General features: G+C 47.5%; 2 protein-coding genes across 2 annotated transcripts; one reads left to right on the top strand and one right to left on the bottom strand.

Annotated features, from left to right (window-relative positions):
- The first annotated feature begins 41 nt into the window (after window positions 1-41).
- On the top strand, window positions 42-16,298 carry DRC3 (dynein regulatory complex subunit 3). The gene is made up of 13 exons (XM_010304710.2): window positions 42-832; window positions 1,188-1,361; window positions 2,774-2,890; window positions 4,462-4,628; window positions 5,228-5,374; window positions 6,570-6,689; window positions 7,599-7,711; window positions 8,996-9,170; window positions 11,878-12,009; window positions 13,285-13,355; window positions 14,134-14,257; window positions 15,715-15,846; window positions 16,002-16,298. The coding sequence occupies exons 2-13, from the start codon at window positions 1,205-1,207 to the stop codon at window positions 16,113-16,115; spliced, it is 1,569 nt and encodes a 522-aa protein (XP_010303012.2). The 5' UTR covers window positions 42-832; window positions 1,188-1,204; the 3' UTR covers window positions 16,116-16,298.
- Window positions 16,299-17,219: 921 nt separating this feature from the next.
- On the bottom strand, window positions 17,220-24,480 carry ATPAF2 (ATP synthase mitochondrial F1 complex assembly factor 2). Its single transcript, XM_075767576.1, has 8 exons — window positions 24,236-24,480; window positions 22,322-22,366; window positions 21,815-21,960; window positions 20,924-21,021; window positions 20,266-20,346; window positions 20,020-20,132; window positions 18,459-18,574; window positions 17,220-17,844 (listed from the first exon to the last, which is right to left on the bottom strand). Exons 1-8 carry the CDS (start codon window positions 24,363-24,365, stop codon window positions 17,707-17,709), a joined length of 867 nt encoding a protein of 288 aa, XP_075623691.1. The 5' UTR covers window positions 24,366-24,480; the 3' UTR covers window positions 17,220-17,706.
- Window positions 24,481-24,508: the final 28 nt, after the last annotated feature.

Genomic DNA, 24,508 nt, shown 5'->3' with positions numbered 1-24,508 from the left:
GCGGTGAGCGGCAGCTCCCCGTTGGGACGGTGAGCGGGTGGCCGACCCGCTGCCTACCCGAACGCCCACGTTGTTCCCGCTGGCCGCCACGCGTTGCTGACCTCATGGTGTGTTTAGCTCTGTGGAACTGACATTGACTAAAGAGACGGTGGAGAAATACAAGGAAGGTGGCAAGTCTGGCAGGTCAAGGATGAATAGACCCGGAGCCTGCTACTCCTTGGTCTGCACAGCCTAGAGAGGTTTGGTTTGTTAATTAAAAGGCATGCCAAGGAGAGAACTCTCTAAACCCAGATGTTTATCCTTCCTGTCCTCCAATGCAAAAAATCAGCAAAACTTCTTCCACAATTATAGACATCTTACGCAAGCAAAAGTTTGAAGATTCAGGTCCTTCATACTAATTAACTGTGCACAGTTCTAGAAAGATAAGCAGTCTCATTGCCTCCAGGGCAACATCAGGGATATTTAAATGACAAAGCCAGGACAGAAAGTTTTGACTGACAGAATTGTCTATTTCCCAAAGCGAAGGTGTTTGTGTGCAGTGCTTATTGACTGAACTTGACAGCCTTTCCTATGGATCTGCATTAAGTGCCTTCTTCAGAAAATCACTGTTATTGTTTATAAATTTTCCTTCTTCCTCAAATTTGTTTCCACTTTTATTATGATGTTAGTGTTTAAAATTTAGTGAACTGCTGTTGTTAATTTTCCTATGCTATAAATACATGCCTCTGACTCTATAAATCAAACTTGCCTATAATGAGAAACTTACCTTTTAAAACTAGATGAAATGGTGCGCAGAACCTTGAATGTGAATGAAGATGGGTTTCAGCAACAGGTGACTACCATGCGATGGACCATTGCTGTTCATAGGTGCTGCACAGGGCCTCCTTTCCTGGTCTGTTTATATCCGGCCAAATTCTGGCATTCTTCATGGAATACACTTCCTGGAAGTTTGCATGTGATCATGCGCAGCCATTTGACAGCGGTCAGGCTGTAAGGCTGTGCTTGGAGTCGCATCAGTGACTTTGTGATAAAAGCCAAGTCTGTATTTGATATCGGCTGTGAGGTATTAGATCTTCTTAATGCTCAGCTGTGCTCTTAATTCCTTGGAATTGTCATGCCCATTCAATGAATGTTGGAAATAGTAGCCAGGCAGTGATATAATTTATTTTTCTTTTCTGTCCTTTAAGGTTGATACCGTCTAAAAATGAGTCAGTTATACAATAGCATCGAGCCAAACGTTATTGATGATGAAATGGTTCAGAAAGCCGTTGAAGAGCTGTATCCAGAGGACATAGGAAAGCTTGCCAAAAGGGAAGGTATTAACTTTAAAGATGTGACAGAGCTACAGCTTAGTTTTAGAAGTGAGTATCAGTATATATACTTTTTTCTTCTTCTTCTTTTGTTAGAGGGTAATAGAATTAAGCATGAAGTGGCTAACTGGCAATTAAACAATCATGATTAGCTTGGGTTTATTATGTGAAAAGTAACATCTCAACTCACATTTTTAGTCATACCTGTATGAAGTAATTTCAGTAGAAAGAGCTGGGTGCTTTTCCTGATGGGTAACTTTAAAGCTGCTTAACTTTACGCTATTATTGTCACTGCTATTCTTATTTAACATTTATATTGTGGTGACACCTACAGGCCACAGGCCTATTGGGCCCTTTTGTATGTGGACAAATCAAACCCCGGGCAGGCTCTGCCATCTCTGGCGATTATGTGAGAGCTATTTGGTAGATTGTGGTGATTACAGTCCAATTTGGTGGCTTCCTCCGGTCATCCATAGCATTATCACAGCTTGCCTCTTACTGTCAAAGCAGTCATAAACATGCATTCAAAAAATGAAAAGGAAGAACATTTGGCTCAATATTTGAGTATTTTGGGGGTCTGTAATTTCATGGGAAAAAAATCTGCTTTTGATTATTCATTGTGTGCTCCAGTAAAATAATGCGTGTATCAGTTGAGTTCCTTGGAACGGACTGCCTGTTACCTGATCCTGCATGTATTTGTTTGCAGATACAAAATATAGAACTGTATGAATATTTTGTGCATGCAATTCTTTGCTTTACTCTGTACTCACTAAACAACAGTAGCAGCAGAGCAGCTAACAAAATCTTCTGGGAAGCCATCGGAGGAGAAAGAGAACTGGGAGTGAGAATGTTCCGCATTTTCTGTCACCTTGGTCCTAATGTTTTGCTGTAGTGCCTAATGGCCTGCCCTTGTGATTCTGTTTTTGGAGAAAGCTAAACGCAGGGATATTGATTAGTTCTAAACTGCAGCCTTCACAGAAAGAGTAGACCCCAACTTGCTCTCCTGTGATGAGAATCCCAGGAGCAGGAGAGTAATTTACAAAAGCAGTAGCTGGCCACTGCTAGCCTGCAAACGTGGGAAAAAGTAGAGTCTCATCCCAAACCTCCCTCTTGTAGCTGCAAAGAAAAATGAAGGTCAAGGCCTCCGAGTAGTGGATTCATAAAGCCACTCCTGACTGCAGGGCTGTAGTCAGCATCCCCTCAGCAACTCGTTGGCATTGCTGATGAGCAGTGTGCGCTGGTGCAGGACACTGAGGTTAACTGGGCTGTTTCACTGAAATCTCATCCAGCCAGTGGACCTCTCAGCTCTCTAGGGCAGTCATCATACGCTATCGTAATCTGCTAAAAATCATTTTGGAGGTAAGACTGGATGTGTTTTCCTTGTGCAAGATAGCGTGTCTGCTAAACTGAAAGCTGTCTCACATGAAAAGCAATTTTCTTTTCTTTTTTTCCTATGGCTTTAGATATTCTGCAGATTGATAATCTGTGGCAGTTTGAGAATCTGACTAACCTGCAGCTGGACAACAATATTATTGAGAAGATAGAAGCTCTGGAGAGTCTAGTTCACCTTGTATGGCTTGGTAAGATACAGGCATGTGAGGCTGGATGCCTTCACAGGTGCAAAGCAATCTGTGATACAGCCAGGATGTCGCACTCCTTCTCAAACACGACTGATAGGAGCTTTCCCAGGGAAGGCTGTCAGCTGTCTGTGTGTTTCCTCATTTGACTGTCAAATGTCAAAATGCCTGAATATCAGAGCTGCAAAACAATCCTTCAAATGTTTAAAAACTGCTTTTAATACGTTTGGTGTGGCAGGAACAGGAAGCTGAGATTTCAAGGTTGTTTCCAGGGTTTGTGCTCATATTTGGAGGTGACTCTCAGAAATTTTTACGGAAATGCCTCTGTAATTTAGAAGCCTGTGTTCTGTTTTGAAAGGTAATATGTAGGCATTTTGCAGACTAGAACCCACTGAAGGGCAATAGTCTCTTTAGCCCTACATGCATAAGGATTTGTCGTTATTGCTGTCCCAAGAAGTGCCCAACCTTGTATTCTTATGTGGCTACTTTTTAACTAAAAACTTGGCATACTGATAGCAGCATCACACAGTGGTGCAGGCATTGATGCTGGGCAGATCGGTGAGCTTGCTGCTACAGATTCATAGCTTAGAGCATTCTCTAGGAACTGTAGCCGCATTGCTGGCTGGCAGTGTAAATGTATCCTCAGCCGCCATTGAAAATAGCATGCAGGGTTTCGGTTCATAAGCACATCTTGAAATGTCTAATGGGTTCTTCCTCCCAGTTGTCTGCACTGTTCTGCTGCACAGATGACTAATGCACTTGTGAATCAACAGCTGATCACCACATGTAAGCAGAGTGTTTTGAAGCACACTCATGGGTTTCGTTTGCCCAAAGGCTGCAGTGGTTCACCAGCTGCTGCCGTGAGTGTTTTAGCTGTCCAGGGGCTGGGGTGATTGATGCAAGGGGCTGGGGTGATTGATGCAAGGGGCTGGGGTGATGCAGACACCTGGTAACCTCATTGACTCTCTTTGGCCTCCTGAATTGCTCAGTACTGGCCTGAGGGCAAATACTGCCCTTAGTCATGATGAATGTAGGTGTTAAGATAGATGTTCTGGCGGGATAAGAGGAAATGTCAATAAGTGAAGTAGCTCAAGTGAGTATATGCCTTTGCATACCTCCATTGACAGAGGGCAATTGTGAACTGGCATATGTTGGTGCTATGGGAATGACCATGACAATGGGCGTTGGTGTGTCAGGCAAGAGTCTACAAGAAACAAGATGGGGAGTGTCCAATTTGTCTCAGATATAGCTCCCATTTAGGGCATTTCCCCACCTCTTTTCTCATTTTTTGGGTTTTCCCATAAGATAGAAATCACTTTCAGGTTGTGTATGGAATACTTTCAACTGTTCCTCTCATTTAAAAGTTGGATGGACAGTTGCAAGGAGGAGATGTGAACGAATGATGATTTAATGCTGAGCCTTTCCTGTGGGACACTGAACACCCCTAGGAAAAATAATGTACATAAACTCCTAAATGAAGAACCAGGCTAAATGCAAGGTATGAATCAGGGCATTCTGTTAGAAATAATTTAACTTTTGCTTGTAAAACTTTTGATTTCCAAACTCTTCCCCAGACTTGTCCTTCAACAATATTGAAGTAATTGAGGGCCTGGATACCCTTGTCAAACTGCAGGACCTCAGTCTCTACAATAACAGAATATCTAAAATTGAGCACATGGACACTCTGCAAGAGCTGCAGATTTTCTCCATAGGAAAGAATAACCTGACCACTCTGGAAGATGTGAGTGCTCCCTGTCTTTGCAAATGTTCCCTGTCAAAGGATCAAATATTCTAAAACTGACATTTGCCACTGTGTCCGAGCCCCTCCTGAGAGGAGAAAATTCTCCTTAGGATTTCACTGCCTCTGTAGTCTAAGTTATGGTTTCGGTAAGCTCCCCCAGTGTTAAGTGCTTACTACAGCTATTTCTCTTTTAGATTATTGACTCATGAGGGCCCAGTTCTGTTACTGCTATCAGCCATGGCAAAATTCCTAATGATTTCCATGAAAGCTAGAAAAGGAATAAGTAGCTACATATGAGAAAAGGATGGAGTGGAGACAAGGATTTATTTGGGGTTCTTTTGAGGGCAGCTCACCAATCTAAGACCCGAGATTTGTCCACCCCATCCGCCTTCTCTCTACACCCATCATTTATATATTCACAATGTGAATTTAAGTATTTCCTTTCCTGAAAGCATTAGAAACTCATCGTTCAATGTTGCCTGTGTTTGGCAGCAGAGCAGGATACGTCTTGCAACACAATTGTAATAAGAGCAACGAATTTCAAGGCTGTGTGTTTCCCCAGCGCGAGGAAGTACAGCATCTCTCTTCTCTTGCCATAGGTGATCTACCTCAGGAGGTTTAAAAACTTACGGACACTGAATCTCACTGGGAACCCTTTCTGCGACGATGAGCAGTATATGCTGTTTGTTGTTGCTCATCTTCCAGACCTGGTATACTTGGACTTCAAGCTCGTGAGTGACACCACGGTAAGCATTTCTGTATTCCCTGCTTGTGAAATCAGGCAACGGCATCTTACAGAGCATTTGCTTTGTTGGTATGCCAGCAATATTCTAGCATTCAGGGCAGGTTCCCCACAGAAATTAGGCTTACAGAAACATGCAGTGTTTATTCTGCCTCCACCTAACAGCTGTGAACCTGTAGGCCAAATTCTATCAAATCTGACAGAGAGGTAGAGGTGTCAGAGGCAAGATGTCTTCACAGATTTCGTGAAAATCAGCAGCTGTGTGTGGGAGAGGGGCCTGGTTAATGTTGCCACAGAGAGGCTGCAGTGAGTGCAAGCCTTCTTAGAGATCAGAGAATCTCCAAGGAGATCAGTCTTGAGACATGGATTCAGAGGAAAGGAGGCTTGGTGGTCCAGCTGCTCGCTGAGCAATTTGTTTCAGTAGCGGACTGACAGACTATCAGGCAAGCAGGTGCCATCAACTGCACCTCCTGCTCTTGATTTCTGAGAACAGGACAGTGCATCCGCACCAGTAACCTGTGGGACTGCTTTTTGATCCCAGGACTCAAAGGAACAAAGAAAGGTTTTTTTGTTTGGGTTTGGGTTTTGTTTTTTTTTTTTTAGTAACCGAAGAACATGATTAATTGTAAATTTGCTTGGCACAGAGCAGAAGCTGTACTGGGAATACACATTACTCTTACCATAGGACTGGAAGGGCTTTCCAGGTCACTGAGTCCAGCCCCTGCTCGTACAGACAGTACGTCATAGAATCGCATACTTAAATTTGTCAAGCTTCAGTTTCAAGCTAATTAGGTTCTTGCCCCTGCTACTACCTTGCCATCCACTCCTCAGAAGGGCCTTCTCCTCCCTTGTAAATGTATTAAACTCGCTAGCTGATCAAATCAAGGCTCAAATTCTAGAAGGCAAAACAGGGCCAAGAAGAAACAATCCTAAAGATGAGGAAATGGGAGATAAAAGTTTCCTGGGACTGAATCAGCTCAGATACATTGAATGCAGAGTCAGAGTAATATGCCAAGAAAAAAATGGGATGAGGAATGGATTAGAAACTTCCTGAGTAGTTTAATAAAAAGCCCACAAAGAAATGGAGATGCAGATGTCACTCAAGTGCATGTTCTAGAAAGATCAAATGCTTATTCCCAGATTTGTTGAGCAATGCTGGATAATCTAATAAAAATATTTTCTTTGTTTGCATTTCTCAGCGAGAAATTGCAGTTTTAAAGTATCAAGATCTTACCAAGCCATTGGAACATAAGGAGGCTCGGGCCCTGGCTCAGCTGGAGGAAAACCAGGCAAAGCAGAAAGAGCTGGAGTACCACAAGGTATGTTTTCTTTGGCTGGTTGTATATTGTCTCTGGAGAAAGAAGCACAACAGATATTGACTTCTCTTTTACCTGCTTGAAGATTTAATGAGAGGTTAACATCAACTGTGCTAAAACTAAGGCTAGGATTAATCTCTGTGATCTCTGAATCTCATCTTTTGAATGAAAACAGGAACTGCTGTAGAATACACATGATGTGGGAGAACATAATTCTTTTTGCTGAACAATAAAACTACAGATACAGACCTGCAAAGCTAAATAGTAAATCATACCCAAGGATCTTATCAGCCTGACGTGAGATTAAGAAAATTACAGGTCTGAGGGAACTGTTAGCATTTTCATAGTGCAGTGACTTTTTTTTCTCCTTCACACTAAGTTAGTGCTTTTCATTAGTTTTATGGTTAAACTCTTTAGGGCTTTCAGAGATCACTGTAGTCCTGTGAACAAACTGAAAACAAGACCAGGCAGAATGGTGCTTTCAGTTATGGTCTGCCTCATTATTTCAGACCTCTGTGAGATCAGACTGGCTGAAGAGTAGGAGGTGGTTAAGTGACAGGGAGGACACCTGCAGCTTGTCCCTCCGTCCCTCCCCAAAGTCCACTGACTCCTTATCTCAAAGGCTTAATGGCTTTGCAATATGTGGTTGTATGTGTTAATGTCTTATATAAGATTTAACAGTGTTTTCTATCCTTAGGCTAGACAGTTCTAGCAGCAAGGTCACCAGGGTGGTTTTCACTCCAGTTGCACGGTGCTTTCATGCCTGGGTTGGTATATCTATTGTATTGGTATCACTCTGTCTGCACCAGTGTTCCTCTGCTGGTGAAGTGCTTATAGGAGAGACATATCCTAAGGACTGGCAGCAGGTTGGCACTCTTTATTTTACTTACATTGCTCTGATTCTCTTCAAAGACAGCCTTTGTTGAATACCTGAATGGATCATTCCTGTTTGACAGTATGTATGCAGAGGATACAGAAGCTGCCAAACTGGCTTACCTCCCTGGAGTGGGTGACCTGCTGCAGACATATCCTTCCTGGGTTTAGAATACCTACAGCGAAAATGTAAAGCCTTGAGTTAAGAAGGAGGTGCATCCACAAGGACTCTTCATCCGTTGCTTTTGTCCAGGGCTGAAAGCTGCATTGATCTAAGATCTGTGTTCAATTTTGGAATGGTACCAAAAAAACCACTGCAAGACCATGAGACCACTGGCAGCTTTAAGGCTTGATAGCTCATGAAATATGAGGGGTACAAACAAATGGCTTATATTACTGGCAAACGGGCCAACTCAGCTTGAAACATCCTGTTTGTAAAACCACTCGTTTCTACCACCACCAAGTCATGAGATTCCAGCGTTTTAAATTCTCACCATTGTAATTACCATATTGCTTTTCCTTCACTTGAATCAAACACAATTTTGGTAGCCTTCTTTTCTGACCCTTCAAGAATCAAGGCTTTGTACTTTCTTTAAGTCTGGAATCCACTTAAAGTTTAAAATGAGCTATAAGATAAATCTCTGTCAGATAGATTGTAAGAGCGCAGTTGCTAAAATCATGTTGAAATTGAAGTGGTAGGAGATAGGAACAGACTAATCAGAATGATACGAGTCGCATATCTCACAACCTGCCAGAGCTGGCAACATGAAGTTTTCAGGCCAGCACTTTTTTCTGATCATTGCTCCTACACAGGGGATCAGAAAGCAGACACTTTTTTTTCTTTTTTGTTTTCTCATTCAGATTAATAGAGCATTGTCAAGGCCAGTAACTTGACCTTCCTTAAAATTGCATTACACTGTTGGGGAAAAATGCATCACGGCTTAACTACAATAGACTCTAGAAACAATTCCATTGCCAAGATAATAGCAGAAGAAAAATTGACGTTATTTTTGTGATGCTACCAAGTCAGTAGTTTATTCTGTGCTCCGGCTGTAGGCTGCAGAGCTGTATTTATTAACTACACAGGCACTGTATTCACACTTGTGAAGACGGATAGGGTTGTATGCTTCATTCCACTGCTGTGTCAGGAAAGAGTCAGAGAAGTATATGTATTTCCTTTTTTTTCCTCAAGGCCTTTTTTCCCCTCAGGTTGCCACAGCTTTCTCCATACCCTTAAGGTAACAAAATCCTATGCATAAAATGTGAATGGGTGACCCAGTCCTGCCACAGACAGAATACCTGGCAGTCTGCTCCCAGCAAGAACCACGAACTTTACACAACAGTAGCTTGCAACTCTTGTTGCTCAAATTTGCAGAGGTAGAAAGAACAGCGTGTTGCTCCACTGAACAAGCAAAATACCTTGACTCTGGTGTCACGTACAGGGAGGAGTTTGTCTCAGTTTGTGAGAATCTATTTAACTATGGTCTGAAAGAGTATGAAAAACGAGAAGCTGAAGTCTCTGATTTCTATGAAAGCCTTCGTGAAGCATTAACAGCCAACCAGCAAGAAGGCAGGAAAATAATCCTAGACTTCGAAAATCGGAACAAAAGGGTAACGTTGTTATGCTTTTGTTTGTTTGATACATGATATCTCTACGTCATATGCCAGTTTTTAATTTCACTGAGAATGAGGGTAACTCACTCCATTAAAATTAGGAAAATTATTCTGGATTTACACTTCTGTAATAGGAATCAGTACTTGATCCCCCATCGCAGAAACACAGAGTGGTTGAGGCTGGCAGGCACCTCTGGAGGACATCTGATCCAACCCCCCGCTCAAGCAAGGCACCTACTACAGCCGGCTGCCGAGGGGCACATCACGACAGCCTTTGAGTATCTCCAAGGATGGAGACTCCACAGCCTCTTCCAGTGCTCAGTCACTGATTTTTCATTACATGCTTCTTACAATATAAATCTATACCAAGACAAAATGTTGCAATAGCTGATATAATGTCATTAACTAACATAATGTTAAAAGTTTTTTAGTACTTTATGTAGGAAAAGAATTTGGGGATTGAAGTTTCAACCCTTTGGGCAAACCACAACCAGCTAACACAGACAGCCTTTATCTATACTGGAAATTCAGTGTAGGACAAAACTAACATGTCATAGTATTATCTTATTGTCCACAAATGTAAAGGTCCTTCAAGGCTTTACAGAAAAAAGGTGGCAAACCATGGTGGGTTTTTTTTACTTTTTTTTGCCATCCAGAAAAGTTACCTGTCTTTAAGAAAATGGAAATGGTCAACCTTTCTTTTAGTTTTAATAGTTTTTATGAAGTTGATTTAAAAATATATATATAGATTTATCAGATTTAATGCCACTCCCCTTCTCTTTGAGGCCTCCAACAGCTCTTCCGTCATTGAAAAAGAGGGAAGAAAGGAGATTGCAGGGTATTCAGCTTGTTTCCACGTAATTTTCTGCTTCAGTTCATTTTGTCAACAACAGCTCAAAGAACTTTGGAAAAAAAATAGATAAAGTTATTGTAATGTATTTCTAGTCTTTTTAAAGCAAAACCTATCTTTTTTTCATTTTGCTCAACTACAGCCACCCATTGTGGTTGCAAGGGCGTAGCTTCTAGCTGGATCCCTTTCTGACCATGTATAATAGATGGATCATTATTTTGTTTCCACAGAAAAAATGGGGGGGGGGGGGGGGGGGGGGGCAAAAGCCTGGTAGCACTGTCAGCTGAGCAGAGCAAGTCCCTGACAACTGACACCAGGCAGAGTCACGAGCGCTGGCTCCCTTTGAAAACCAGGTCACTTTTATTTAGGTGCCTTGTCACACGCTGGCAGCCTGCTGAGTCACTCTGTGCCCAGGTCCTTGAACCTTGCTGGCTCATGCTGGCAAATTGACTCCATCAGCTCTAGTCCGGATACGACATCGCAGCCTTACCAGAAGGCAACATATAGAGATTTATATGTATATTCACTTAACTTGCACTTGATTTCCCAATATATCTTCCATTAAATAACAAACAAACAAACACAAAACCCCACAAAACCCAAACAAACAACAACCAGAAAACCCAAAATCAAACCCAAAGAAACATGGGTGAGGCCAAATTTTGGCCCTTTTTCTTTGTCCGATGACCTGCAGGCTCAGCTATGGACTGAGCTGCAAGAACAGGACACGGTGGTCAGCATGACAGTTTTCATATAAATGCTGGAGGAGTTGGTGTCAAAACTGAATGCTGTATTTTAACAGCACTTTCCTGCAGAGGTCCCAGCAGACTGAAATCTGTAAGCCATTCTTAGGGGCTGTTTGTCTCCCTGTAATCCTTCATGTAAGCTTGGGAAACCAGTAAAATAACTATGCTCTCTGAAGTTGGTTAAGAAGCAAAGAAGCATTCAAGGCCTTGAACTTTGAAGTTATTGCTCCCAGAGGTGCGGCTTGAATGGCTGAGGAGCTTTTTGAGCCTCCTAACTTGTTTACATTAGAAAAGAAGATACCTCACTCTTCCCCCCTGCAAAGTTTGGGTAATCTAGTCCATTCTCAGACGCAAGTCTTGGCAATTATTTTGGTCAGAATTCTCTATTTTAGCCTGTTCCATTCCCTCTCATGAGAAGTGGATTAGACATCTTAAAACACATAGATTTTTTCCTCCTATTAGTGTTTGATTGTTACCTTATTTTGAACAGACTTGAAAATAATACATTGCTCAGCACAAGAGGATTTTTTTTTAATCCAAGAAATCATAAATCTTGTCTGATACAGAACTGACGTCAATATTTAATTCTGAAGGGCAATAAATCCTTGCTGTAAGAGGAAGGCAGGCAATGATAGGTATTCCATATTCAGAATACTAAATCCTGACCCTACGGAAGTCAATCAAGATTCTCCTCGCCATGAAGGGGATCAGGATTGAGGCCTGCATTTCTTTCTACAAAGTAATTGTTAATCTCTTCTTCATGGCCAGCAATGTCAAGAATCTAATTTTATTTTTTTTTTTTTTTTACTTCAAACGTGTGAGAAGAGGAACCAAAGTTGGAAGCCTAGAAAGGGTAAAGTCTTGTGCTGAGTGGAGGATGAGGAAGCGTTTTCACCGATTTCACTGCATTGCCCCTGGATCGTTAACGCAGTAGCATACCTCAGCACTGTTGACTACCCAGTATGTAAATCTGGAGACTTCCTGAATCATCACATTTCATTTCAGCTAATCAGCAGCAGGAACTTTTCTCACATATGTAACAAGTTAATTAAATTGCAATGGACTGCTGAACACAAACTATAAGTAATTTATGTATCTCTGTGTTTAGAGGCTGGATGAGATTCATAATGCCAGTAGTTATGATGTTGCTGAGTCTAAACGAGCCGAGTACAAGGAGGACATACTTCAGCTGTCAGAAGCGCTCATGACCTTGGAAATGCTGATAGCTGACCAGCTGGAGGTAAGGGTCAAGCACATACCTGTGAAACCTGACATCCAGAATGCGAGGGCGTAATTTTTCTGTTGCTGCACCCCTCTGTTTAGTTGCAGAAAGAGGAGGGCGTAGGTCTTCCAGTCAGGCTAATGTTTTGTCTCCATCTTACTCTTTCTCTGCTCAGAGTTGATCTGGGTGACATCAGGCCCTGGACATTGATCCATTGCAACAGATTTCTGTTTCTCAGAGCAGAGCTTCGCATCTATCCAAGCTTATTTCCTAGACTTTAGAGAAAGGGGCTTGAGGTCATTCAGTCATTTTATAGGCCTGCGTACAGAAGTCGCTGCATGGCATGGGGTATGCATTTGGGATTCTAGAGGTGTAATTCTTTGAAGCTTATCTTTGCTATGAATAAGATTACACACATTCCTGCTCAGCTTACTGCACTTGCTTGCATAATAGCTGCCTTTTTTCTCCCCAGACTTTTCCTCAAAAACTAGGGCAGGGCTGCTAATGTGCATCTTCATTTAAAAAAAAAAAAGTCATCTGTATAAAAATTAGTAGGCAGGAGCTGTGACCTGTGTGCAAGCAAATGCAGCAGTTTAGTTTTGTGAATGTGCATGACAGAAAGCAGCAGCTCAAAATGGATTCCTCACTGCATCAGGATTGTGCTTTTTAGTGTTTTCTGAATTGGTCCTCATGTATCTGCAGTCACTGATGGAATGAGCAGAAGCATTCCTCCCTGCATGCCCTTCTGGATTTGCAGGATTCGGGTGGCTGTATTTGAATTATTGTGTCAAGACATTAAAAGTGCAACACTTCACAGATTCCCCATCAGCCGTTTTTGAGAGAGGTAACAGGCAGCAGCAATTTTAGTTTCTGAGGACTAAAACAAAAGCTGCAGTAAGCCCAGGCATTGGTTATGCTTCTGACAAGAGGCTCTTCATACATACAAGGAGACTGCAGCATGGCAGCATATGGGAATACAGCACTCTCTGTGCATTACTTAGGTGAGAGTGAAAAAGGATCAGCTGGCTTGCTCCAGACACCAGGTAAAAGTATCATTCAGTCAGCTTCCCTCCAATAAACTCATTCTGATCTTCTGTCCCTGAACGAGGAAAGAAAATCTTGCAGCACTTTCAAAATACTTTAAATGCTTGAGGCAGTTGAGTTTCTGACTGTGCTAATAACAGCAGTGAGTCCAAATTATAATCAGTTGTAGATTCTTCCTAGACTCCCTGACTCCCTTTTATGTTTATGCAAGTTTTTATTGTAATATTTCTTCTTTTTCCCTCTGTTAAGGAACTAATAAAGGAGTTTAAAGGAAACATTGCTGTCATAGCATCAACATTCATTGAAAACGTGAAGGGAATATATCCTTTTGATGATAGTATGTTGGCCTGGACCTCCCAGTGATGTGCGTATATCTCACTTCTAAATCCAGAAATGAGCCATCAGTATAGAATTTGATTATTATTTTTTTTAGTCAACAGAAAAGGTCTTTTGCAGGAATGGTCATTTAAGGTGTTTTTTCTGTGGAGACTCTGGAGAGCAAAAAAGGATCTAAGTTCTCCTGTACTGAAAGTCTGTAGGACTTATGCAGCTTTCTCTGCCTTGGGCATCTTCCTTTCTTCTCCACACAGACATAGCACAACCCTGGGAAGATCTGGGTAGACTGTTTTCTATGTCCATTCTTGCCATAGCAGCAATGAAATACCTACAATTCTTCCCGAAGTTTCTTTAACTGGCCTTCATTTTTGTGTTGGTGACGTCTTCTGGAACAAAGTGAGACAAGAACACCAAAGTGCTTCGTGACAGGTTACACTAATTATATACATCTGTTGGCCTGATGCAAATAATTGACATATTCAGAGCTTAGCTTATATCCTGGAAGGCCTCCTTCAATTTCCTTTGCAAACCTAGGCTCACTCCCAGTTCTGCGTGATATAAGGTAGTGAGGATGAGACCTGATGTGCGTGAACTGCAATTAAGAGCAGAAAGTGTGTACCCTGACATTGCAGCAGCTTCTGGCAGCAGCCAGGCTCTTTCCTGTGGAGGCCCACTGTGCAGACGCTCCATCTCTAGTTACAGGAGGTCATTTAATCTCTGGAAGCAAGTGGTGTGGTCAGCCTTTTCCTTAACGATCTGTACAATGACCCAGTGTCGGGACCTGGAAAATCGTCACCATGAAAAGCTGCTAGAAATCTCCATCACTGCACTGGAGAAATCAGCCAAGAATGGGTTTGAGGAGGATTTGCCAGATGATGTTCGAATGGTGAGAGCACCAAAAAATTCATCTCTGCTAGGGAGTCGGCAAGAGGAGGAGGCCACAGCCTCTTCTCAGAGGGGATGGGATTTCCAGCAGGCTCAGTACAGCTAGAGCCATGCCTGAACCAGAGCATAACCTCCTCCCAAGAGGCTCTAGTCACTTGGCTGAATTGCAGTGCCGCCGGACATCTCTGCTGACTAGAATGGAAGATAACTGCACTGCAGGTTTCCCTGGGTGCTGCCAGAGCTGGTGGCAGCAGCCCAGGAGAGGTGCTGAGCAAGTCTCTCTCCTGCCTCCAGCACAACTCGCTTCTCTGGCTGATTTCCAGTCAGCCCCAACCCAGCAGGCACTCAGGCAGTGTCTTTATTGCGCTCACAGCTGGTTTTGTTCAGATTCTCCCCGCTCCCCCAGGAAAATCCGAACACTGCTCTGACTTCCTTGCACTGGGGCTGCGTTTGCCTTGGTGATTTCAAAAGCCCTCCCTGGAGCCCCCTGGCCCATGAGCTACTCTGGAGGCAGGACATGACATTTCAAACGGGGCCTTCCACTGGGCCCTCAGTCTTGCTGTGATATCAAAGATCCCAGGAGCCTTTCGGAAAGCACAAAGGTCATTGCAGTGCTCCAATCGGCAACGCCGCTGACCTTTTTGCCTCCGTTATTCCTTCATTTAGTGGCTAAATGACTTGAGTTTTGCATTTGCTGTGGTTTTGCTCTGTCCAGATGATCCCAGCCCCTCCCATTACTCCAGGTAATTGAGAGCTGACAGACACAAACCAGACCCCTCAGCGCCCCGGGGGAGCTCCCTGCTTTATGGCCTGTGCAGATGGCTGCAGTTACGCACTGTTGCTGCGCACCCATTTTGCCTCGCTGCCATCCATTTCCACGGAGAAGCAATCTTCATTTGTTCAACAGCTGCACTTGGCTGCAGGAGGAGAGTCATTACGGTTTAGCGAAGCCACCCTCTAGAGCCACAGGGGAAGTCACTGCTTCGATTAGAAACCGGGACTCTCCAAAAATGAAGATTTACAGCCAGTGCCACTAGTGCAAGAGACCCTTCCAAGTGTGATTTTCCACTTCCCGCACCTGCTGGGCCAGGCGTGCTAGAGCATATGCAGCCTTGCTTTGACAGCAGCTGCCCGCAGGGGCCTGCTGTGTGTGGAGAGGCAGCCCTGCCTGCGGCAGAGCACCCAGCAGCCGACGCTTGCTCCCTCAGTTTCCCCACTGCCTCAGTTTCCCCACTCATATTAGGGATAATACTCCATTACATCGTAGTGAGGCCCAGATGCATCCTTGTGAAGGGTAAAGCACTGGATTCATCCTGATGACTAGGGCTTTGTCAGTCTGAAACAGAGGGCTGATTTTCTTCCCCTGAGCACTGCATTTGCTGTGCTGCTAGTTCCGAGCTCTCCTGCTTTTGCTGTGTGCCTGCCCCCCTCCTCTCATCCGGTCACGTTACCTCCTAGCTTCTCGTGGACAAAGCAACCATTGTCAACACAGTCAACACGTCCCATGGCATCCGCCTGCTGAAGATTGATAAGCGAGAGTGCGACATCCTCAGCAACACCTACCGCTGGCAGGCCTCTGTGACAGAGAAGGTAAGAGACCCTCACACTCAGGGGGATGGGGCACAGACAGGACACTGTGAGGGAAGATGCTCCCTAACCTTTGCTGGAGCCTTCCGCACTCCAGGGACCCTGGCAAGGGACCCTGACAAGCCTGCAGATTCACTGCTCGGTTTCAATCTGTTCAGGCTTTCCAAAATGAGATTGACAGAAACCGCGACCGCGTCAAAGAGATTGTTCAGTACATCGACAGTCTCCAGGAGGAGCTGGCTAACCTAGAGATCCTGGAGCCGATGGAGTAGCTCTGCATGGGCTGCGCAGCTGCCTTAGCCAGGGGCACACAGGCCAGCCCCCAGTGGCAGCACACCCAGCAGGGACGGCTGCCTCTCTGTGCCTGAGCAGTCTGGGACATTTCAGGCCAAAGGCATACTTCTTTCATCCCACCATAAACTGCAAATAAAAGATACTTATTGACTCTGGAAAAGCATATGAAGCTCTGTCTCTTCCATCACGTTGGCATAAAACCCGTGCATACAGCTCAGGCCTGGGCACAAGGGGTTATGGATCAGCTGTCGGCTGATTGAACCAAATCATCGTAGCACATCATGCCTGAAAGCTTTGGTACCTGCAAGCACAGTGGCAGGAACCCACGAGCCACAGGCACGCGGCAGCAGCCTGGGAGAGGAGTGCTCTCCATCAAACCACCCCCAAGATAACAGCAGGTTTCCAGCTCAGCAAGCACAAGGCTGGCAGGGGCTCTATGTGCCCAGGAGCCTTGTCTTCTCACCGCCTCTCGCCGAAGCAGCTTTCTGCAGCGTGAACAGAGCAGCCCCCAGCTAGCAGGAAGGGAAATCAATGGTTCCACAGGAGCTCACACACTGCCGCTCACCACAGCCAAGCGAGGAGTCATTAATTCCCCTCCTTGCTCGGTGACAGCAGCTGCTACGCTCACTTGTGGGCAGCTACTGAGGAATGATACTGGCCGGGCAGTGCTGCTGGAGGCAAGCAGCAAGGAGAAAGGTGGCAAGGTTAAATGAGAGGCTGGCTCATACGCACTCTGGGGAGAGACCACATCTCTTGGAAAGCCTGGTGACTGGTGCTGCCTGTCAAACACAGATTTAGCTCATGGTGCCCCGTGCTTTTGAAGATGGGAGGAGCCCGGGTTCCCCGCCCCATCTTGCTCCAGCAGAGTCATCTCCCTGCTACTCCCTGGCTGCCAGGACAGGGCACCTAGCATGGAGAGGCTCACGCAGATGCAGAGGGGGCAGATCTGTTTGGCTGGCAATGTCTGCTCTGCAGGTTTTTTTTCTGCCTGTAGCCATCCCAGCACCTGCCTAGAGCCTGGCAGCTCAGGACCTACACCACAATTTGGTGATTAAAACAAAGAAACACTCAGCAGCATTGGCTTTCGGTATCTAGCAGGGGCGTGCCTTTAATCAAACAGAGAGACCCTGGTGTTACATACAGGCACACTGAGGGATGAAGAACAGATGCAATGGAGTCTGTTTTCAGATTTCCATAACAAGTGTGTGTCAGGAGCTGGCAGCTATGAAGACACGTGGCATATGCTGGGTATGTCTGTGCCGCACCCTGCTCAGGAAGCTGTTTCTGTCGTGAGAGCTCCTCTGATGAGTTACAGACACCGGTAATCGACAGAGCTGCTGTCTTGCGGCAGAGGAAGCTCACCTTGACCTTTCCTCCTTTGTGGGCTCAAAACTGCAGCCGCTGCAGTGCAGCAGGCAGTCCAAGCAAGGAGTTGCCCACAAAGTCGCAGCTCGTCAGCACAAGGCTGATCCCAGGAAATGTGTGGCAGCAGGAGAGTGGTTCCTGTCTGCTGGGTCATGCCAGCAATTCACAGCTGGGCATTTTTCTCCTGCGCCCAGGCCAGCAGCCTCAGTCCCGTAACAGCTTGTGTTTTACAGTCGAGCTCTCCGAACAGAGGTGAACAAAGAGAGTCCCAGCTGCTGCACGAGCACGCAGCTCGCACAGATCGTAGTCATGGGCCCACTCCACATTACCCCACCGCTGAATCTGAAGGAGAGGAATGCAAGTCAGTTCAGAACTGGATTACACATAGAGCTGCTAAGCAACTCCCAGCCTCTCTTCATGTTTATGAAACATGGGTAACTCCCCAGGAGCTGTGCTGATCACCGACTACAGGGCTAGGGAGAACAGATGAGCATGGTGGAAGGACGTGCTTCAGCCATACTGGCATCTGAGGCAAAGCCCCTTAAATGGAGGATGGAAAGATTCCCATCAACTTCAGCCACTTCTGGGTCAGGGAGAGCTTCATGCCAGGCCAGGTTCCAGCAAGCAAGTTATTAAGTTGGTGTCTATCCAGACTGGAAAACCCAGAGCAAAAGAAGCCAGCCACGACTTTGCACTTCAGATTAGAGAGGGAGAAAAGCAGCCATCTGGGTTCTGCAAAAAAACTGGCAGCCCCAGGAGCACTCTGGGCTGTTGTGCCCAGGATGTTGCTCTACAGCAGTGCCCTCCAAACTCTCTCAAACGGGGAGACTGGTGGAGTGGAACCTCTCCTGCAATAGCAGGTACTTCCCCTGCCAGTTATTTGTGGTGGGAGATGCATTTGTCATGCTGAGATTATTGCTGTTTGAATTATAGGGCTGTTTTGTAACATCATTTACCTGGTATTCTTCCTCCAGGCGAGACAGAAGCACGGCTTTCTCTACTGTAATGTGCCTGTCAATCAGACCCATGGACAGAATCAGAGATTTCAGCTGGGTGATTACATATTCTATACCTGGAAGAGAATAACCCAAAACAAACAAGATTCATGGTTGTTTTCTGCAGCATTACAGCAGCATCTTCACAAGCTCTGAAGAGACAGCTGGGGTGTGGTACCTCCGCAGGGATAGCGATACCTTCCACTTGCATCTAGGCAGTTAAGCATCCCATCTGCATTTAACAGCAGACATGAAGCACTGTTCTGGCCACTGTCACTGCAGTGACAAAGGTTATGCCTTGAAACTGCCTCCTATTATTCTGCCACAAACCTGTCCTGTGCAAAGGGAAAGCATACACATCCAGGCACTCAGCTGAAAGGCCAGGGTGTGAGGGACTCATATGTTGTTTGATGCTAAAAGAGCTGTCCACATCTATAACCACTCCTAGAAAAACACTGTGCAAATGTGCGTGGCATACCATGCCCTGGGAAATCTGTGTCGGCAAAGGACGCAGCTGCTGGGCTCGGGTGATAAAGCAGCAGAGCTCCTTCCTGCCATGCCACCAGCTCCTGGCTTGCAAGAGACCCCTCTTCAGGGGAGGGGAGTCGGTGCCCGATGGCCAAGGGACCTGAGCAAGTCCCACAGACATGCACAGCCAGGAGGAGGAGGAAAGAAGGGCTCAAAACTCTGAGCTGTGAGCACTCACGGTTCAGCTCAAGCCAACAGGAAACAGAGGTGCCGGCACATGGACAGTCTTTAAGGAAGGTACTAAAGTCAGACTCGTCCTGTGCTACTAGTCTAGGCCAGACCTTGAATTTCAGGTCTAAAGTCAACCAGCTGCCCAGAGGCTCCCCTTCCCCGGGGCAGCACATGCCTTTCCCTTCCACCCTGCCTACCCATATTACAAACTCTGAGGAAAAGAAATGATTCATCAAAAAATATCTTTACAGGGGTAACAGAAAGGCTTTGCAACTCCTGCCCCTGTTAACATCCCTTAGCTGCTCAGCTAGTGTCTTCTGTGGGTTTCACTGCCTGCTGCTCATTCAAGTCTTGCATTTGAGGACTTGAGCAAAGCAAACATTACTCCATTTCTTTATCTTTAGGTGTCATTCAGCAGCATAAAGTAAGATCAAGTGGGTGTAAGGGCGAAGAGTGAGGACAGTGCACAGAACCACGGGCACTTGGAGCACTAAACCCCATTTCTCTTCCTGGTAACAAAGCCGGGGCTAAATCACTAGGAAGTTTGGCATTAAAGAAGTTATTTGTGCTAGGGTAGACAGCTCACAGGCCAGCACAGCCAGACCCTGAACACTAGTGGCACTAAGGGGAGAGTCCCTACCCATAACAAATTACAGCTAAGGGACTGGCCTGCAGATTTAAAACGTAAAACCTCAACACTCCGATTATCTCAGTGTATCAGCAGGAGAGGGAAAACATTAGTCACTTTTCTGCCCCGTGGAGAGGAACTGCATCCTCTGCTGGCGCAGCCTGAGCGGTGGGCTCCCTGCGCAGCCCCTCTCACCTTGCAGGGCCCACATGTTGTAGGACGCCAGATGGCTGACGAAGGTCTCCTTGGTGCTGGCTGGAATGTTCGGCCCCAGGATGCTGGTCGAGGAGCCAATTGCCACGTCGTACCTGGAATGATCACCCAGCCCCTTGGAAAAGCACAGGGCTCATGGAACTCATGGCTCCAATGGTCACACACACTAGAGCTCCTGGCCTCAGCAGGGCAGGGCATAAGCAGACAGAAATGTCTTTGACCTCTTACCTTTTCTCAGCCCAGGCGACAACGGGATCCCATTCATTCTTCTGCAGCTCTGCCAAGGCGGCTGGCTCCTCCACACGATAGCTGGGACGTTACAGAACAAAACCAGACTAGATGTTCGCTCCCAGGCCACTCCCTGCCAGGCTGGGGCACTTCTCTGGGAAGGAAGTTCCCCCCCACCAGACCACAGCCAGGGGAACAAGGGCCTACTGTCCACCCAGGCAGCAGCAGCAGCAACTGGGAACAATCCCCTGACTCTTCCCTAAATTCAGAGCTTTTGTTGTTCCAGGAAGGACCATTCTATCTTACTACAAAACAGAGCAGCAAACTGGCCAACAGAAAATTGCAGGTAGCCCCAAGCCAGCCACAGGATGCAGTGAGGTTTAGCTGTTAGAGCAGCGGACATATCCCACTGGAACTCTTTTTATGGGGCCACTCCTCTGGCCTCACCTTGCCCAGAGGCTCAGCTCGGGACTCCCTGCAGCCAGCCTGATGAAAGCCACAAAGGCAGATGGGGGAGTCCTGTTCCCCTCTCCCCACAGGAGCTGTGCTGCTGCCAGCAGACACCTCAGAGGCTGGGGCTGTGAGACAGGAGCTTGGGCATGAACAGGCTTGATCCTGCAGCCCACAGGGACTTTAAGGAAGGAAGGACATCTCATACCAGACAGTGTCAGTCTCCAGGAACTTCACAGCCGCACGGATCAGCTGCATTTTGTTTCGCTGCGTGGGATTGTCCAGCGCTGTGTTGCACAGTGTTGTCTGCAGGACAAAAGCAGTTTAAACCATTGTTATTCAAAGCCTGGGGAAGCAGAAGCTTCCGCTGTACAAAGCCCAGAAGCAGAGGAATTCGTGGCAGACAGAGAACCAAGGAGTGCAGCTAAAAGGGGTGCAGGGCTAGACCATGGCTCACGTAATAGGAATCTTCTCACTGGTTTCAGAAGCCTCCCTTGGGAGCAGTCCCATCAAGCACCAGGGGAGAGGGCTCATGGACTGCTCCAGAGCTCATCCCATTTCCTCCTGCCCCTTGCTATCCCAAGAACACTGTCCAGCTCCTTCTCAAGTCCCCCAGTGACACAGCTGCCCCCCAGCCTGTCACCCAGCCAGTATCTAACTGCCCTCACAACCACAAAGCTCTCTCCAGTGCACAGCAAAAGTCACGACCTCTTGTCCCCAATTCCAGGACAACCTGCTCTCTCCACGTTCTGCGTTTGGAGACCATTCTCATGTCACCCCAGGTTTAGACCAAGCCATGCCAATTCTACAAGTACTCAGGAGAGCTAAGGGAGGCAGGACACAGAAAGAAGCATTCTCAGAAGATGCCTATGTCTCATGCACCCTGGTGCAAGGCTTACACCTCAAAACAGTTCTCAACCCTTGCTCTGGGGTGCCAGCTGGCAAAGCCCTTGCCCGGTGGCAGTGGCCTGGCAAACCCACCTTTAGCCCCCCGCATTTTGATTCCCTGTCTTTTATCCTGACTTCCTTGACCCAACTGCTCCCAGCACACTGCATCCTGCCCTGCTGAGGCCTCAGCTTCCCAATCTGCCGAGCTCACCAGGTGCATAGTGTAGAACTTGATGGTGTCTTTCTGGGAGTCCCACTCTGTTGCCACTGCAATGGCCAAGGCCTCACTGGGGACAGTGAAGAGCTTGGCCTGGGGCGTTTTCAGCTTTCGGTGGTCCAGGTTTATTTCAAAGCCTCCTGGAGAATCAGAGTACAAATCCTGGGGAATCAAAGAGGAGCAGGCACTAAGGAACAACAGACAACCCCACAGTGGGAGCCGATTCAGAGCCAGAACGGACAGGAGCACAGGACCAGGGAATACTCAAGTTTCCCACCATCACCATCATTTTGACGTACTTTCCCCCCAAACAGTCTTGGAACCTGTTTCCCACCACACCGCTTTGCTATAGCGGAGCAAAGGGCACAGCAGGCTGGTGACAAATACCCCACTCACACAGCCCAGGTTACGGGTATTGCCACACTCTCGTTGAAGCAGTGTGAGCTGAAAACGCCCCTCCCGGGAACCAGCCTCCCGTCCTGTCCCAGCGGCTGTACTCACCTTCTCCTTGAGAGATGCTCACATTCTGGTAAAATCGCTTTCTCTCTAGGGGCAAAACCAGAGCCATTCAGAGGGCAGTTAGAGGAGGTTTGGCCACTTCCCCCGCTCCCCAGCACAGCCCAGAACAGATGGAGCCCTCGTTGCTGTAAAGGTCCAGAGGGCCCGGCGACAAAACCCTACCCACTCACCCACAGTTTCCAAGCACTACACTGTTTCAGTGAGCTCCACTCAACTGGGAAAGTGCCATGAAACTGGTGAAAACCACAGCACTGCTGTGCACAACCGGCAAGTGAACGGGACCAGCTTCATTTCTGCCAGGCTGGGCTCTCAGCTCCTTCGAGCTGGCCTGCACTGAGCTTCTACAGAGTCTGGCAGTGGTGGTTTCCAAAGCAGACATGTCCCAGCACTCCTTCTGGAGTTCCACTCTGGGCTCAATCTTTCAAGATTCTCCCACTACAATCACATTTGACAAATTAGTTGCTGAACCATCCTGGCTAACTCTCTCTCTGTGCTTGCTCTGTCTCAGAGCAACGAGGAACCCAGCAGAGCTGGGTTAGAAGCAGAACAGGCCACAGCAACTTCTATTTCCACCCCCGCTGACAACAAACCCACCCGGTGCCAGCCCACGCGCTCTCCCTCAGTGCCTCCAGCTCATTCTCTGCTTTGACCTGCAGCCAATGCACTCGCTGGGAGAGCCACAGCTGCCGGCAGGCTGGGAGCACGCAGGGGCGAAGATGCTGTTCCCTCCACTGCGACCACCCATGGGGGCAGGTTTATTGCAGGCACCCGCGGTAACAGCTGGATGGTGCTGGGGACATGTCACACACACTGCAGCGTGCCACTGAGTCACCAGGGTAGGAACCACCTCCCGCGGCTGCCTCCAGCCCACACTTCCTGCTCTGGCTCAGGAGTACACCTTCTCCACCAGCAAGGTGAGCCTGAGGGAACTGCAGGTCTCTGTTTTAAGGGCAGGCTCGTTTCCTACCTGCACATTTGCACGCACTCCCAGCACCTGAGAGCTGGATTACATGTGTTGCAAAAGCTTGTCTCTCTCACACAATGCAGGAAGAAACTACAAGCCATTCCCCTGACAACAGCAATCAGATCATAAATCCCAAGCCCATAAATCTACCTCATGAAGGGTGAACTGAACAGGCCAGGTTGCAGCTCTGTTATTCTAGGCTAAACTCCCCCCCACCCTGCATTCCTGCTGGGGAAATGGAATACAGTTTGCTCAAGCTCAGTAACCTGCAAGGTTTGGTGCCTCAGAAAACACCACGTTGTTGAGACGCAGTTCTGCAAAGATTAACGTGTGTGTACCCCAGCAGAGTCCTGAGTCACGTCAGTGGGCTCCTGACACCCCGCGATGACTCACTGCAGCTTTGCAGCCTCACCTCAGACACAATGAGACTGATTTTACTGTCTTCAAATTCACACGTTTCTAGCAAAATCTGTGGAGGGGATCCATAGCCCAGAACATGCCTGAACCGCCGCGGCTGGGTCCCACCCCCCAAATTCCCAAGACACACCAAACCACCAAAGCAAACTGGTGCACCGAGGACTTGGCCGCACTGCCAGCGAATCCCCCCGAACCCTCGCCAATGCCAGGAGAAGGGCACGGGGGGAGGCCCAGCACCCGGCCACGCTACGCAAAGGCCCTGGGGAGCCCGGACCCGGCGGGGCTGTGCTGGCAGCGCTCCGTGCCCCGCCGGGGGCGGATTTTGACCGTTTCCCATGTTTCCACCCACCCTGAGGGCGCCGAGCCCAGCCCTCCCCCCGGCCCCGGGTGACCTTGAGGGGCGTCGGCGGTGTGTGCAGGGGGTGTCCCAGCGGGACCAGCCCCACCGGGCTAGGGAAGGGCCCCCCTCACCGAAGGGGGCTGGAGAGACTCCGGACAGCCCAGCGCTCCCTCACCTGCCGGTGGGGCGTAGGCCCGGCCCCCACCCGGCCCCTCTGGGCCGCTCCCGCCAGCGACAAGAAGCGGTCGGGGGAGCCAGACGGGCGAGGAGCGGCCCCACAGCAGCCGGCGGCAGCCGCGCCACATCGTGGTGAAGGAACAAGCAGCCGCCGTACGCCCTCCCGCCTCAGCGCGGCTCCGTGGGCGCCGCCATGTTGCCGCAGCAGCAACCAATCCGCGCCGCGAACGCGTTTTGCCCCTTCGGCCGCTCCGTCCCGCCCGTTAAAATA

The sequence above is a fragment of the Balearica regulorum genome, chromosome 15 (genome assembly GCF_011004875.1).
Source record: "Balearica regulorum gibbericeps isolate bBalReg1 chromosome 15, bBalReg1.pri, whole genome shotgun sequence".
Lineage (NCBI taxonomy): Eukaryota > Metazoa > Chordata > Aves > Gruiformes > Gruidae > Balearica > Balearica regulorum.
The sequence above is the reverse complement of the archived record's forward strand: the minus strand, read 5'-3'. Positions and strand labels throughout refer to the sequence as shown.

Coding starts and splice junctions, on each gene's coding strand:
- DRC3 (XM_010304710.2), top strand. CDS start 1,205: ATGAGTCAGTTATACAATAGCATCGAGCCAAACGTTATTGATGATGAA. Junction 12,010..13,284: donor TGATAGCTGACCAGCTGGAG/GTAAGGGTCAAG, acceptor CCCTCTGTTAAG/GAACTAATAAAGGAGTTTAA. Junction 15,847..16,001: donor AGGCCTCTGTGACAGAGAAG/GTAAGAGACCCT, acceptor CAATCTGTTCAG/GCTTTCCAAAATGAGATTGA.
- ATPAF2 (XM_075767576.1), bottom strand. CDS start 24,365: ATGTGGCGCGGCTGCCGCCGGCTGCTGTGGGGCCGCTCCTCGCCCGTC. Junction 18,575..20,019: donor CAACATGTGGGCCCTGCAAG/GTGAGAGGGGCT, acceptor ATTCTCTTCCAG/GTATAGAATATGTAATCACC. Junction 17,845..18,458: donor GCCTGGAGGAAGAATACCAG/GTAAATGATGTT, acceptor CCTCTCCTTCAG/ATTCAGCGGTGGGGTAATGT.